This window comes from Ictalurus punctatus, chromosome 8, assembly GCF_001660625.3.
Source record: "Ictalurus punctatus breed USDA103 chromosome 8, Coco_2.0, whole genome shotgun sequence".
In the NCBI taxonomy this organism is placed as follows: Eukaryota; Metazoa; Chordata; class Actinopteri; order Siluriformes; family Ictaluridae; genus Ictalurus; species Ictalurus punctatus.
In genome coordinates, this window is record NC_030423.2 from 24319341 (window position 1) to 24336941 (window position 17601).

The following is a 17601-nucleotide window of genomic DNA, read 5'->3' on the forward strand; positions in this document are numbered from 1 at the left end:
TGCAGCGTGTGTGTAAATGTCTATGATAGAGGGAGGAGAGACCCCAGTGATCTTCTCAGCTGTCCTCACTATCCGCTGCAGGGTCTTGTGATCCGTTGAAGTGTAATATCCGAACAACACAGTGATGCAGCTGCTCAGGATGCTCTCAATAGTTCCTCTGTAGAATGTGGTGAGGATGAGGGGTGGGAGATGGGCTTTCTTCAGCCTTCTCAGAATGTAGAGATGCTGCTGGGCCTTCTTGGCTATGGAGCTGGTGTTAAGGGACCAGGTGAGGTTCTCCGTCAGGTGAATACCAAGGAATTTGGTGCTCTTGACGATCTCCACGGAGGAGCCGTCGATATTTGGCGGAGAGTGGTCGCTCCGTGCTCTCCTGAAGTCAACAACCATCTCTTTTGTTTTTTCCACATTCAGAGAAAGATTGTTGGCTCTGCACCATCCGTTAGCACATACTGCACATACTCTCTGTATGCTGACTCGTCGTTATTGTTGATGAGTCCCACCACAGTCGTGTCATCGGCAAGCTTGATGTGATTCGAGCTGTGCGTTGCTGCACAGTCATGAGTCAGCAGAGTGAAGAGCAGTGGACTGAGCAGACAGCCCTGAGGGGCCTTGGCAGGGTCTTGATGTGTCTCATGACAAGTCTCTAGAAGCACTTCATGATCATGCGTGTGAGTGCAGTGGGACGGTAGTCATTGAGGCAGGACACTGAAGACTTCTTCGGCACAGGGACAGTGGTGCTGCCCTTGATGCACGTTGGAACGACGATGCTGCTCAGGGAGATGTTTAAGATGTCAGTGAGAACATCCGCCAGCTGGTCTGCACATCCTCTGAGCACTCTGCCAAGAACGTTGTCTGGTCCAGCAACTTTCCGTGGTTTGACTCTGAGTATCATTTTCCTCACATCAACCGTGGTTAGACACAGCACCAGGTCATTGGTAGGAGGGGTGGTCTTCCTCGCCGTCACATCATTTTGCAACCTCAAACCGAGCATAGAAGTTGTTCAATGCATCTGGAAGGGAGGCATCAGTATCACAGGCGGGTGATGTCCTGTAGTTGCTGATGGCCAGAATGCCCTGCCACATGCATCGCATGTCACCGCTATCCATCACACTATCCGTGAAATGACTGTGGATTTTCTGGACATGTGCCCGCTTTGCCTCTCCAGTTCAGTTTGGCTCCTGCTATTCTTAGGGCTGCCATGTCACCTACCTTGAACGTGGAGTCTCGGGTCCTCAGCAGTGCACACACCTCTGCAGTCATCCACAGCTTCTGGTTGGAGCGTGTGATGATAGTCTTGGAGACAGTGATGTCATCAATGCACTTGGTGATGTAGCTGGTCATTGATGCCACGTATTGGTGGAATCGCTGTCGGTTGCGGCCTCCCAGAACATGTGCCAGTGTGTGCTCAAAACAGTCATGAAGAGCAGAGATGGCTCCTGCTGGCCAGGTTTTCACCTGCTTCAAAAACATTTACTGTTTAGATGAATGATTTTTGTGGAATATTTGTATAGACGTTCGGCAGGCTGTGAAGTGGTGGAAAAAGCTTATCAGACACATTGGAATAAAGATGTCACATGTGGAGGTAGTCACCGAACTGCCAACTTCATCTTCGTTCCACATAATCACCCACCCTTCTCACTTTCTCTCTCCTTCTCTCTCTCACGCTGTCCTCCACCACAACCAAGAACTGCCTTGGCATAATTAGAGGGTAGAGGTTAAAGGCTTTCTGACAGATGATTTGCGTTGTTGAAGAGGCCTAGTGTGAATGGGATTTGATTGAACGGAGGTTTGTGCAACACTGTATTTTACAATTCAGTAAGTACCGGGTGTTTAACATGTGTAGGTGAGTAGCGATTACAAGTCATAAGCGATAAATACACTTGCAACTGGCACATCATTTGCATATTGGATTTTAGAGTATAAGTTGTGTATAGAAGTACTTGGTACTACAAAGCCATTATTTTCATTCCTACGTTCACAACAAGACATTCGGACAAACACCTGAGCCCAAGATCAACAACAATACAGTTATGACATATTAAGTAGCAGTTCAAGACTACATTCTGAGGTGGTTTGTTCAGGCTGGGGTGTAGTCATCCATAGGAGGTGGGGTTAGGATATATAACAAATGTGGCATATTTGTCACTGTGTCCTAATCTTTAAGTAGATTTCTATTGATTTCTATACTTCAGAAACTTGCCTGGCATCAGCCAATCAACAGGCTGAGATACAGTCATAAAACTTGTTAAGTATTTTCATCTATGGTTTCTTATTTGCTCTTAGCAAGAACTGGCCAGTAGGGGCGGTCTTTGTGAAGAGTGCTTGGACCCCGCAGATCACTGCTTGCGACTATATTGTATTTAGTATTTATTTCATAATGATGCAAAACTTGGAAGTGACATTTGGTGCTCTTGAACATACATACAAAGTAATATGATGTAATTATCATATCTATCTATCCATCTATCTATCTATCTATCTATCTATCTATAATATATATATATATATATATATATATATATATATATATATATATATATATATATATATATATATATATGTTCTTTAAACATATATAGCCTGTGCTGTTTGTCATTTATGATTTTAGAATGCAGCAGTCTCATCCACCATATGCTAGGGGTTTTGTGGTATTTTATTATTATTATTATTTTTTTTTAAATCTCTGCCTGCTAAGATATTCTTCTTAGCAATGTTGACAGCTCTGCATAAATTATAGTCATATAACTGGTCTCATTATTCCATAAGCTTGCTTACAAAGTGTGCACCAGGTGTTAAAATAATAGTAATAATATTTTATATTTACTCAGTTAAATCAGAGTAATTATTAAACTGTAGCATTATATGTTATTATAAACATGAATATCAGACCTCAATTAGATTATAGTAGTTAACTGTTCTAAACAAACTAAAATATACCAAACAAACTAAAGTACTATACTAACTAAAGTTCCATGGATTAAAAAAAAAAAAAGTATAATTGTGCCTTGGCCTTACATAAACATGAACTTGTAAGGAAACCAGTATATATGGGGTGTCATGCGACAGAGCTTTCTATATTTAAAAATGAAATTCAAGATAAACAGAAATTGCGTTTCACTGGCTGTTGACTTCGGCAGCAGCTCTGCAATTAAACCATAACTGAGGCGAATTCCTCTCAACGCGAATGTGAAATGTGGCAAACAAAAGACATTAATTTGAACACAGTGGCCATTAAAGCGTAATTGGCGTGCAGCTGCCGAAATATCCGTTTCTGATTACGCCTCACTTAGGTCATTTTCTGATGTCATAAGAAAAATTTCCTTCATCCGTTTGGCTCGTGACCGACCAGAGAGTTTGGCTATTAGATCCGTGTGTGTCTCTGGTGTAAAATCCCTGCATTGTCAGACAGAGATTTTGCCGTGTGCAGACAGTGAGATGATGTCCCGCAGCACGGGGAGGTCTGTTTACTAAATTGGGTCAAAATCTGGAAACGCGCCTGAGCTCCCTCCTGCAATATTCATGGGATGACATTTCAGATATAGTACAGACTCCAGACAGAGTCTCTAATTGGCCCGTGAAGTTAATCACAGAGCGCTTGCATTGTTACTCAAAAGGGCTGTGAAGATAGAAAGGTTTAAAAATGTGTGACGTGTTGTTCGTTAACAAATTTTAAAAAATGTAATGTATGATAAAATTGCTGTGGTATAAGAGGAATAAAACATTTGCTGTTGTAGGAAAATAATCCTATCACACCATCCTGATCTGGGTCATTTTCCTATGACAGCGCACTGCGTTGTGTTTTATTCCTTACTGCAATCATATATCAGTGCGTTTCCGTCAGAGAACAGGTAGGGGGATGAAAGACGATGAAATACCCAAGCTTCCATTGTGTGTCAGCGATGCAGTCGAGCCGCTGTGAGCTAAAACAAAGGCTTCCTTGAGGAGATGGAGAGGATCCCGGTGGGAGAAGTGGTGTCAGTGGTCAGGGTGGTAACCTGGCACCTGGCAATTACTGCCAGCGGCACTCATTAATCTCACCGAGAGCTGCTCTGCCCTCTGACAAGACTCTCCTGTCACTTCCCCTCTCTCCCAGAGACAAAACCCAGGCTAATACGGCCATTTATATTACATGCAGGTCCACCTATTTGCCAAGTACCTTGGAGGAAGGCTGGCATTTTGAAATGCTGCTTATTTCCATGTGGGCAATTACATTTACAGCAAGTAGACAGCAGCGAGCATTGGTTTACACAACAAGGGATACAGATTCCGTTAATATCAGTGTGTAGCGTTCTGATATATATATATATATATATATATATATATATATATATATATATATATATATATATATATATATATATATATATATATTTGTCTCACACAAGCCATTCTGCCTCTGTTAAATGATCACCTTGGCTGTTTGAATTCCATTTTTCTTCTAAGGACACCAGTGGAAGACAGAGAGAGTAGTGGCTTCACACACAAAGAACTGAAAAAAAAAAGGAAAGAAGAAAGAGAGAGCTAGCAGCCGCAGTGCTGAGATTTTTTTTTTCCCCCCTTAGGCGACATCTTCACCCCACTCATGCAGACTGGCACCTTCCCGATGAAGGGCCCCTATCGTTCCCCTCAATCAATCCCGTCCCAGAGCTTCCAAATCAAGAACTGCAAGCGGATCTCCACCTCCACTGTCACCGGCTTAATGGGGACGATAAGCAGGTCCATATAATTACAATCCAGCGAAATAATTGTAACAAGAGGCTAAACGATTAGCTGTACTTTTAATTAGCCAGTGCTTCAAATTAATAATTGCTGCTTAAATCTGGAATCAGACCCACTGTTGTGGCGTTCTAATAATGGAAGCACTCGCTTGCACTTATTACATTTTTTCTGTGGGAAGCCTTCTTAGTGGGTGGGTGGTGTGGGGTGTTTAGGTTGGGGGTTGAACAAAAAAGTGAGGTAGCGTATAAGAAAGAAAGAGAGAGATAGAGAGAGAGAGATTGTCTATTTGGTTATCGTCCAAAAGCAGCGGAGCTCAGCTAAGATTAAATTTATTCAGTTTACCGTGGATATCACTGTTCCGTTCTTGCTTTTTCCATCTGGCTTCAGAAAAGGGTGGGGAAGGATTTTTGAGTAAGGTGGGTGTTGGGGGAGGGGGGTCATGGTGTTCGAGACGAGGACATATTACACAGCACCATCATCAAGCCTGGCGTCATGCCCCATTATAAAGTAAGCTCTTCCGATGCTGATTTAAGCTGAAGACTCGGTTTATTTTAGAAATCTGTTTTTGAAGCATATGGATAAGGGAGGAAAAATCCTCATCCTCATTAAACGTCCATCCCTCGAGGCTTTGCTCAGCTGCAGACTGATCACGCTTAACACATAGTCTGCCTTAGGGTTATCAGGAAACCCTTGCTTTTAACTCGTTGTTGTTGTTGTTGTTGTTGTTGTTCTTGTTGTTGTTGTTGTTGTTTTTTAAATTACATTATCTGTCCTGTTCACAACTGAGTAAAAGATTGTTGTTTTGACCCAGGCCGTGTCTTTTGGTCGTGTAGAAGAAAAAAAAAAAGACAAAAATGCATGTAATGTATATCTTAAAATCAATAATTAGCACTTTATTATTTAATATATGAATTATTCATTTTTTAGAAGATTTCTAAATAACTATTTATATGTTGATGGGAACGTAAATGAAAGATAGAGGGTAAGGGAGAGGGGTTTTAAACATAACCGTGTAGAAAGATCAGTCAGTTTTGTTTTGTTTTTCAATTAAAATAAAATAAAATATAAAATAAAATAGAACTAATAATAAATTAACAAACAAATAAAAATAATCTTTCAATCCAGACTGGCCTAAATATTAAGTTTCCTAAATATTAAGATTAAGAGAGAGAGTGCTAAGTGTGATGCTCGCTCTACCATTTAATCCTGCGTTTTGTGCTGAAATGCTTTTACAAATCTCAGCCTTAACCTTACGGGATCATTAAGGGTTAACTAGCAGGATGCCACCACTCTTTCTTGTCCTGCTTTACATTAACTGGATAATGTAGTGTCGAGGGACTGCATTCTTCTCGAGATAACGCCTCTGACAGCTATAAACGTGATCTATCAGCACGTCAAAATTATCCGTCAGGTGAGCTGACATAAACATGACTGACATCTCGCTGTCATGGCGGCCGGGGACCTGGCGTCAATCTCCTCCCGTATCTCTCTCTCTCGCTCTCTCTCTCTCTCCCCCCCTCCACTGTTTTTATTCCTTCTTTTATGTCGCTTATTTTTCCTCGACCCTCAGAAGAAGTGGCTGTCACCTCTGGGCTCGCTCTCGTTTTTCTCAGCCAGCTCTATTCCACACCCTTTCTGGAATAATTTGATGATGGATTAGACGCGGCGTAAAAGCCAGGCGACCCCGAGGAGTGGCTCAGGGAATAGCTAGGGCGGATTGAGAACAAACTTATTCCAGGTCTACTTCTCTTGGTCCGATCCATCACTCTCGGAGAAACGAAAACATTTGATAACTGACAAAGGAGTATTGCATTTAAACTCTCTATTAGCTGATATTATTAGTTAATATATGTAAATCGGTTTATACAACCTGAGCTTTGAGTGAGTTTGGGTGAGTATGTGCCTGAGCTTGGTTCGATATCATATCATTTGCAAGGAAAGGTGTAAACTCTAACTGGAACCTTAACTTTATTCTTTGAACATTTACATATTGACCCGAGGCATGTGAATTGTTACATATTTGCTTTATTGTCATCTTCAGTGGATCTGGTGTATCATGAGCTTATCCTGGGAACGCTGGGCACGTACCAGGAATACTCTCTGTATGAGCACCGTGCACACTCGCATTAACACACTCATTTACACCTTTACACCTAGGAGCAATTTAGAGCAGCCAGTTCTATCTAGCGGCATGTTTTTGGAAGCAGGGGATGGTGGGGGGGGTCGTGATAACCCTCACAGACATGGGGCAAACATGTGAAACTCCATACAGATGGTAACTCGAACCAAGCCAAGACTTGAATGCCCTTGTTGCCGCGCCACGCTGTGTTGCTTTATAATATGCATCATGCTGAACGCTTCACATCTGTGCGTCCAGGTTTCTTAGGTTGAGCGCAGATCCTGACGTACAGGCGGACACTAATGCTAAAGCTGCCAAGTCCTGAGAGACGTCTGTGTTAATTTAGGGCCACAGCGCTGTCTCTGCTGTAGGAATGTAGGCCATTATGCTAATGCTATGGTAATGCCCTGCGGGTTTACCCTGGGGTACTGGACCAGGCACAGTCACCTCCACCTGTGTTTTCTGTTGCTGCTGTCTAATTTAGTGCACCACGTACACGCTCTCTGTCATCAAGCAGTTTGGTCTGTGTGAAAAGGAAAGGAGGAAATGAAAATAGGTTGGGGTTTTTTTTCCACAGCGTTGGATGAGTTGGATCTTTTATCACTTTCTGCTTCCACGGTACGGACTTGAGGTGCACTCGGGGCAGCTGCCACTAGTTAAAATGAGCTTCCTGTAAGAGTAAGTGTGTTGATTGCCTTCTGAGGACCTTTAAATTGAGAGGAACTCTCCCTGAGGCCTGATACCCTCTCACTGTCGATTCCTGCCAGACTGCTGTCCTTTCCTAAGCTTCAATCCGTTTACTTTACAGCGCTCCTGCCGTCTGCTTCACATCAGCTCGGGCTCAGATAAAGGCTTCTCTTGCATCTCGTAAAAGCGACGGCTATTTGCCATTGATTTCTTGCATGCCGACTCAAATCATACTTACCGTCTTTCTCTCTCTCTCTCTCTCTCTCTCTCTGTCTGTCTCTTTCTCCCTCTCTCTGTCTCCCCACAGCCATTATGAGCAGGACCGTTCAGCGCTGAAGAAGAAGGAATGGGAGCGTCGCACACAGGAAGTGCAGCAGGATGAAGATTTGTTCTCCACCGGCTTCAATCTGTTCGGTGAGCCGTACAAGGTAAGAGTTCACACAGGGGTCCAATCAGCGACTGTGCACTTTCATTTCACACCGCAGCTCTGCAGCAGCTTAAAAAAAATGAGAAAGAAATGAAAGAATCTGACGTGGGTTAATATGATGGTTCATGCCACTTTATTTGCTGGTTCGCGCTCCTTTGCTTTTTACTTTCATCCCAGTATTCACACCAATGATGGAGTCAAACTAGGAATGTTTGCTAGAGCCAATAATCCAGTGATATTTATGGACAGGAGACAAGAGTGATGTATACAATGTGTACTGTATTCCAATATCAGCTTAATAAAATGTATTTAATAATACAGGAAATTCAAATAAAATTTTAGCCTTTTGGAGAGAAAAACCCCAAAACAGGTGGCATTTTTTCTACAATCCACATGATAACAAGTCTTTTAAACATTGATTTAAGTGTGTTTTTTTCTGAATTCCCTAATCTTAGTTTTTGCAAGGGAAGTAGAGTAGGCTTACCGTGTTCTGGTTTTCAAAAGTAGAGGACACCTATTTGTGTGTGTGTGTGTATTTTTTCCTACATTCTTTTGAATGTCCATGGAGTGAAATAAAATATTAGATGATACGAGTGGACATTCTGCCATCATTTACTGATTGGCTGTGTAATACGAAGCAATGCGATAACATGAAATTATATATAAAATGACCTCATATGGCCATGGGCATTGTTTCGACTCAGGACAGCGGTCATTTGCTGCTATTGTCAAGCGATTGTTTGACGCCGTACACAACAGCACTTCACCTTCGCACGTTCGCTGAGAGTAGGCTAATCATTGAGAGGCAGGAATTTGGCCAATAGTTCCTACAGGCCTTTTATAATCGACCAATCAGTGTGCGAGAAGGCGGAATTACAGAGAGGGGTTTAAGCAATGCAAATATGCGCACATACACAATGATGCAGTATTAGACCATAAGCACATCATAATGAAACTAAAGCCGAATCCTGGACATTTTCTCAAATTTAGATATCCCGGCCAGAAAAGAGGACGTATGGTCACCCTAGATGGGCAGTATGACGATGTAGTATAAATATTGTGATAAATGATGTCACATTATATAACAGTTAGTTCTGGTCAACTACTTTATGATTGGTCGAGCAGCATGCCAAGAGTGCTCATGTTTAGTGAAACTGCACAGGAACGTTTCACTGTTTGTATTATGTATGGAGTAAAATTCCAATTATTCCAGTTATCATTCTGTAGCAACAATCCCACTGAAACCGTTACTACAGTAGCGTTAGCGACGTCATCAGCGGACATGGCGAACGATACGTTTTTCATGATTATACTGTAACTTCTGACTTAAAATATGAACGCTCATCAGATGAAGAACAAGAAGGGACGTCAGTTTCACTGGAAGCACCTTTAACAGGAATGTACAAATCGTTGTGAGCTAGCTGGCTAGCTGACGGGCTATATCAGTGAGCGTGGTTTTTCAGGATCGATTTCCATTCGTGGAGCAAAATAAACAAATGATTTGGGTCATACTGTGTCTGAAATGTTAGTTACATTTATTCATTTATTCATACTCGATATTAGGTTCTTCTTTATTAAACTGTATAAAAGCAATCTCTCAATCGTGCGGTTATACTGGATATCAGCACAGCTGTGATTACCTGTGAGTGCTGATATTCTGTAGAACCGCACTCTTGCTTGTGCGATATTCCTTAAATATGGTTTTCTGAGAGATTAAATAAAATTAAATTAAATTAAATCGCGAACTCTGATTAGGAGATGTCATTTATTTTCGCAGACATTGAATAACAGGAGTTTTTTAAAAAGATTCAAACAAATAGCTGATTTGATGTTAAAATTTGGTACTGATTTTTGTCGTTGTTGTTGTTGTTGTTGTTGCAGTCATATTACCCATCCTTAGTGAGGAGGTATTTATTTAGGTACCAGTGGTCTTATTAAACCGGACTTATTAATCCACGTATTCTGTATTAGGGGCGCACGGTGGGTTAGTGGTTAGCACCTTTGCCTCACACCTCCAGGGTCAGGGTCAGGGTTTGATTCCCACCGTGGCCCTGTGTGTGCGGAGTTTGCGTGTTCTCCCCGTGCTGCGGGAGTTTCCTCCCCCAGTCCAGAGACATGCATGGTAGGCTGATCGGCATGTCCAAAGTGTCCGTAGTGTATGAATGGGAGTGTGAATGTGTAAGTGATTGTGCCCTGTGATGGATTGGTACCCCGTCCAGGGTGTACCCCGCCTTGTGCCTCATGCTCCCTGGGATAGGCTCCAGGTTTCCCCGTGACCCTGAAAAGGAGTAAGCGCTATAGAAGATGGATGGATGGTATTCTGTATTAAATCCATTCTCTCTCTCTCTCTGTCACACACACACACACACACTTTTACTGCTGTGTGTGATTTGTCCACTCAGACTGAACAAAAAGCTTCAAAACTACACCCTTCATTAAATTCAAAACACTCTTGATTAAAGTCGAATGTTTATAAAAAGGAGTTAATTACTCCATTCAGAGATAATTCACACCCAGGAACAATTCCTCATAAATAATTACATGTTAAGTCCTTTCCAAGAAGCTCCTGAGTGTGTTTTAGGCTGTAAAATGTAGTGTTTGGTATTGTATAATAGTTTACAATGAACAGGTTAAGAACGATTCCTGATACTTGCTGTCTTTTGAGGTGTTTTTGGTCGTCAAGGGCCACCGAAATTGTGTTCTTCAAGGATCATTACACTACTGTTCAAACGTTTTAGGCACCGTCATTTTTATTTAGACTTTGCATTAGATGTTTGTATTCTGCATTAGGGTGTCAGTAGCGAATGATAGACTTCCAAGCATGAACTTTCCAGCTCCAGTCGATCTGAAGCCAATCCTAGGTAGACTTGGGGTGAAACGGGAATGCAGCCTGGATGGACTCTGGTATATCTCAGCAAACAATTCTAATGTTACCTGACATTTTTAATGTCATTAAAGAAAGTAGCATGCTAAGAAACACTTTTCAGATTGAAAACAACAACAACAAAAACACACACACTGAATCCTGGCACTTGCACATAGACATTTTTGAGAACTTTCCCATGCTTTTTTAATAAAAATAAAAGCACACCATATTGTACTCAAGACAAAGGGTTTACTTGCTTATGTACTTATGTACTTATAGCTTTACATTCCTTTTCAACTTATATCATTATATAAATACTTTCCACTTCATTATTTCTGAAAGCATTACAGAATTTCTTTACCAGTCCCTATGACAATGGCAATTAGATTTTTCACACCATTTATTTATTTACTTATTTAGACCAATTTAGAGCTTCGTCTGAGACAAATGAAGCCAGCCAACTGCTTGTTTTCGAACTGCTGCTCATGCTGCATCACAGGGGAGTGTAACACACTCAGAGGAAAAGGGCTATCTGCCCTCTTCCACATACATGAGCTCACAGACTCCCATGATTGCCTAGTGTTGCTGTGATTGACAAGCTGGGATGCACCGAAATTTCGTCCGTCGGAAATTTTCGGCCGAAAATGGCATTTTCGTTTTTTGACCGTAAGAGAAAAAAATATGAGCCGAAAATATATGCCACCACGCCCCACCCGCCCCTCAGTGCTCGGCGTGCAGATTTCACTCTCGAGCTAGCCGACGGTTATCGCTGCATTGCAACATTACTAGATCCGGGATTTAAAGAAAATTACTGTACGGAGAAAAAGCAGCGTGCATGAGAAATGATACACTCAGAGGTGGAGCTGATGAACGCATCTGCTGAAGGATCGACGCGCAGCACAGAGAAAAGTCTACCAGAGGAACGGGTGCGTACGAGCGATGAGGTGCGAACTCTTCCGCTTTCTGACATGTTTGACGAGAATCCCTAGCAGCGCCATAACAAGCGCAGTTACACTTTCCATTGCTTGCACTGCACGCAGGTATTTATCTGCCCCAAGCACTAGCACAGAGAGTGAGAGACTGTTCAGTGCAGCATCTCATGTTCTTGATGAGAAGGGGAACCATCTCTCCCACCAGAAAGCTGAGCAACTTTTGTTCTTGAAGAGAAACCTGCGACTTTTGCTTAAATAGAAAGCCGTCCAATTTGCTATGTATATAGCAATTACATTAAAATGCATGTAGCTGTGCAAAAGTTTGTTCTTGACTTGAGGCTAAAGCTGTTGTTTACAGTTTGAGGTTAGTTTTAGTTCTTATTGCTGCTGTTTTGCACAATGAGCTTTAATTAATGTGGAAATGCATTTGCATAAACAGAACAGAGGCCTACTTCATTACCTGACTGCTGTTTTGCATATTATAATAGTTTTGTAGAACTTTACATTATTTGGATAATTAGATAAAAAAAAAAAAAAAATCTGTTCAGTTTGATGATACAGAACTGAATGAAGAAAAATATACAACCCCAATTCCAAAAAAAAGTTGGGACGCTGTGTAAAATGTAAATAAACGTAAATAAAACCAGAACGCAATGATTTGCAAATCTCATAAACCCATACGTTATTCCCAATAGAACATATAAAACATATGAAATGTTTAAACTGCAACTCAATTAGTTGCAAAATGTTCCTCCAGCTGTTTCTGTTTAGTAACACCTACTTTTCCAGCCTTTTGTTGCCCCGTCCCAACTTTTTTGAGATGAGTTTCCGCCATCAAATTCAAAATGACCTTATTTTTTCCTCACTTTAAACATTTGATATGTTTTCTATGTTCTATTGTGAATAACATTATGAGTTTATGAGATTTGCAAATCATCGCGTTCTAGTTTTAATTTACGTCTATTTACATTTTACACAGCGTCCCAACTTTTGGGGAATTGGTGTTGTATTTAATATTGGTTTTGTTTTGGTGTGTTCATTTGAATAAAAGTTCAATTCAGATGCATTAAATTCATGAAATGAATTAAAAGGTCTAATATTAATACAATTATACAAAAACACATACTATTTTAAAACGGGATTTAAAAATAAAATTTCATTTTCGGTTTCGGTTTTCAGCCAAGTGCATCCTGAATTTTCAGTTTCGTTTTCAGCCAGAATTTTCCTTTCGGTGCATCACTATTGACAAGAGTATGCCATCTCTCTCAGCCCAGATGGCCATGGCGGGGTTCGACCTCTTTGGATTTGCTCTATGACATTTTCTATATTACTGTATGTAAACATATCAAAATGACTATAGGTGTATTAGGAATTGTAATGACTTATAATGAGGAGGATTGGAGGATTTTAAATCTGGGGAGGATCGTGCTTAAAATCTTATTCTGATTTTGCTGTTTGAGCATATACAATTTTAGGATAACTTTATACACAAGACTCCTGCTTGATTGATGGCGAGTGATTCAGTAGGACTGATCGCTATAGTAACAGACTGTTTGTTGTTTTTAAGAAAAAAAAAAACAACTTTGAAAATGGCTGTTGAAAAGAAATGCCACACATTGTGTAATTAATGCATTTAACTATAGCTTTCTGTGTAAAATTGCAAACAGACACTGTTGCTTGATTGCCAGGAACCCATTTTTCATCACATAGGTCTATGTTTATCATACTGTGGCGGTGGCATTATTAGCAGGTGGTGTTATTAACAACTAACAACAATCAGAGCGCAACCCACTGTTTAGCATGTGTTAATGCTCCAGACTCCATTAATTAAGTGCCACTCAGGCTGATGGAGATTTGCTACCTAGCATAGATGAGAAGATGCAGGGTTTCTATATTGCGCTTCACTGTACCGGCTGTTCGTTTCTTTCTCCCCCTTTTCTTTTTTTTTTTTTTTTTTTTTGCAAGATTAGATTATTAGGTTATTAAGTAAAGAAGGAGGCAAACTTAACATTAAAAAAAAAAAAAAATCACATTTACATTAGCATCCAAATATTATTATTTACAAATGACGACTGGTTTTGTATCTCTGTATATTTTCATACAGATACAGGCAACTGTGTATGTTATAATAAATGAACTGATATTTACAGTCACCAGCCACTTTAATAGAACACTTGTACACCTGCTCACTCATGCCAATCATGTGGCAGTAGCTCAGTGCATAAAATCATGCACATACAGATGAAGAGCTTTAATTAATGCCCACATCAAACAGTGTGATCTCTGTGACTGTGGCTGTGGCGTGGTTGTTTGGTGCCAGGAGGGTTGTTTTGAGCGTTTCAGAAAGTGCTGATTCTCACGCACAGCCGACCCTCGAGTTTACACAGAATGGTGTAAAAAAAACAAAAACCATCTGTCGAGCGAGTATTCGAGAGAGACTGGTTTGAGCTAACGGTAAGGATACAGTAACTCAAATAACCGCATTTTACAGCCGTGGTGAGCAGAAAAGCATCCAGAATGCACAACACATTGAACCTTTAGGTGGTACGACAGTAGAATTTGACTATTGGAAAAACTTTGTTGTGTCTTTTCCTTAAATTTCAACTGTCCAATGAGACACATTTCTTTAAACAGTGCTATTTTTTCTGCAAAACTCCACCTTAGAAATGTATCGACATCCCGGCTTTTAATACCTGGTGAAGCCTCGCCTAATCATTCCTCTCATTTCTCTGATATTGCTTAATAGTATTTTAACTGCTTGTCTAATTTTTTTTTAAATTATTTTATTTTATCCATTGCCTGATTTGTTCAGGTCAGCAACCATATATCTCTTTTCTGTTGAAAGCTCTTTTGTTTTCTTATAGTGATGGTAATGAATGAGGAAATATTTATATCCTAAGAAAACAAGACATTCAGTACGTTTACATGGACAACAATAATCCAATATTAACCCGATTAAGACGATACTCTGATTAAGAAACTAGCATGTAAACAGCGATTTTTGATTACCTTAATCCGATTTAGGTCATACTCGAAGTAAACACAAATCGAATTAAGACGTGTGGAGTATTCCTGTTTTAGCCGCATTATCAACATGCGTTACAGACATGTAAACACCTTAATCACATTATTAACATCGTGTGAGAGATTTCACCGCATTTTGCGACAGGACACGTACACACACGGCAGTGCGCGACTGTTTTACGGCGAACAAGAGAGCACGGCTGCGTCCCAAACCGCATACTTGCCTACAATAGGCCTGTAGTAGGAGAAATACATGTATCTCAGCTACTATATAGACGGTAAGTATGCGGTTTGGGTCGCAGCCCACGGCTTCAAGCAGTCGTCTATTAGCACGTACAGCATGACAAATAATTAACCGCACTTGAAGCGTTCGTAAAAAAATAAAATAAAAACACCCAAAACTGTACATGGTACCATAACAAAGACCAACCATATGTTAATACGTGAAATTCTGGAGGGATGTCGGACGGCTTGGCGCGGTGATGTAATGACGTGTGCCGTTAATCTAATTATACTCTATAACATGTAAAACAGGAACATGACAGGAGTATTCTAAGAGCGACTCATGTAAACACCTTAATCACATTATTATCTTAATCAGAGTAAGGTCAATAATTAGATTACTGCTGTCCATGTAAACGTAGTCATTGTCAAAGCTTTTATTACAAAAAAACAAAAAACAAACAAACAAAAAAAAAACTTTGTGAGTTTAATAATATATGGCACAGTATGTTTTTTGAGAAAAAATATTCTAATTAAGAAAGAAATTTATCCAGATCAACTTACATTTATACAAGTGGGCAGTTGAGCATTAAGGGTTAAGAGCGTTAAGAGCCGGTGCTTGGATTTGAACTCGTGGCCTTCCGAGCAGTAGTCCAATGTCTTAAGATTTGTGTAATATTTATGTGTAACGTAATCATTTTTGCTTCATTCTATGAAGGGTGCCAATAATTCTGGAGTCATATGTATATCTTCACACACCTAGTTTAGTATTATTTGGCTTTGATATCAGCACCAGTAAGGTCAGTAAGTAACCTGAACTTATTTTTTTTAATCCAAAAATGTTGTTTTTTTTTTTAAGGAAATATACTTCACAGTGACTAGCTATGAACTCTGGGAAGTGTGGAGAGGGAAGTATTTTTTTATCTTATGGTTATGCACTCTGTAAAAGCCTCAGCAAAATGTTAATTTCACACACTTATTCCCCCCTGCACTCTAAATGACTTCCAGTCAGCCGGGGAAGCTGCATCGAGTTCAAGCACCACTTTCTTTCCATCTTTTCCTCCGTCCTTTGATTTGTGTCCTAAGCCAGCTGTTAGCAGGTGACAAGACTGATTTTTCCACAGAAAGTGCGTGAAAGGGGAGTCAAAGTGCTGTCAATACAGCGGCACGGAAGACCTCAGGGGTTCAGAATTCAGGATCAATGCTGCTGCTTACTTCTCTGCGCTCCTCAGGCAGTCGATAAAAAAACTGCCTCTCTCCCAGAAGTGGCATCATGTTTCCAAGCTTTTCGCTGACGTGCCATTTTAGGGGCCTTTAGTTACTCTTTCCTTGATTGTTTTGTCTGTGAAGGTCTTCTTATGTTATATCAGCCTTGATGGAACGTACAGTATAACGTGCTGTGATGGATTATAACAACAGGCTTCGTAGCAGAAACAGGCTTTCTCGACCTGAAATGCGTTTCGCTTTTGTGTATATCTTACAAGGTCTAACAGTTTGTAGACTGGTTACAGGCAAAAATTTAAAAAGGGAGAATATTCAAGCTATTCAAATTAGAAATAAGTCCATAGTCCATACGACTATATAGATTTTAATAGCAGTCTGTTGACTGACACACTTTTCAAGCCCCGCCCATCCATCAAGCATTTTCTGTTTAACAATAACATCCCTTATTGTTTCAGGGAATCCCTTTATAGATGATTTTTTAGATGATAAAAATCATTATATTTATACCGTAAACTATTTTAAGAGTCCTTAACAACTCTGATTTCATCTGCTAAACCGATTTCAGAGACAATATCAGGCAATCGCAAGCTGAAGCCCCGCCTACCTCAACGATTATCAACGAATCTACTTACGGAAAACCGAAATTACTGCCGAAAATCTTAAAGAGTTCTACGTTTACGATGAGAAATGAGTTCTCGCTTCGATTATCAGCATGAATCGCATCGGTCCCTGTCTCATCAGCTGAGGTAAAAAGTTGCGATATTTTACACACGGACCTCACTGTGTTCTCTTTACTCGGCGAGGAAATAATCGCAGATTCATTCAGTCAGTCATCTCTGTTCTGTCGACGAAATATCCCGTTTTTATTCGGTCATTGAAACATCGTCCACTGTCGTGTCTTGTCTGGTTTGACGATGACGTGATGGTGCGGTAGCATGGCGGACATTTTGACAGCTGGTAACTTATTACAAACTGAACTGATTAGGCTTGTGTCCCTGTGGCTATCGCAATGCTGTGTAATTTTATTCAAATTGTAGGAAATCCCACGTAGCTATCAAGGTTTTCGACTTCTTTAGTCAGATTGACTGTTTTTAATCACCGTGTTCGTTATACTGGCTGCTTACACAGCAGAAAGTAGACTGAGTAAAAACAGTTCCGCGTTGTTCTGGTACAAAAATATGGTTATGGTTTTTTAAAAAAAAATTTAAAGTAGAGGTGTCAAGGAATATTATTGGTAGAAAAAGACATCATTTTTGACACATCGACATGCAACAGGTTTTCCCAGACTGCCAAACACACACACACACACACACACACACACACACACACACACACACACAGTCAGTATATATCAGAGTAGTTTTACTGATAATAGCGATGC

The 17601-nt window shown here is 40.4% G+C and overlaps 1 protein-coding gene across 2 annotated transcripts in view; it reads left to right on the forward strand.

Moving 5' to 3' along the window:
• Positions 1-17601, forward strand: part of aff2 (AF4/FMR2 family, member 2) — a 263231-nt gene that overhangs the window by 51616 nt on the left and 194014 nt on the right. For both annotated transcript variants that reach the window (XM_017474720.3, XM_017474719.3), the window contains exon 2: positions 7833-7953. In XM_017474720.3, coding sequence (XP_017330209.1) covers positions 7833-7953 — 121 coding nt within the window. The remainder of the gene's footprint in view (positions 1-7832; positions 7954-17601) is intronic.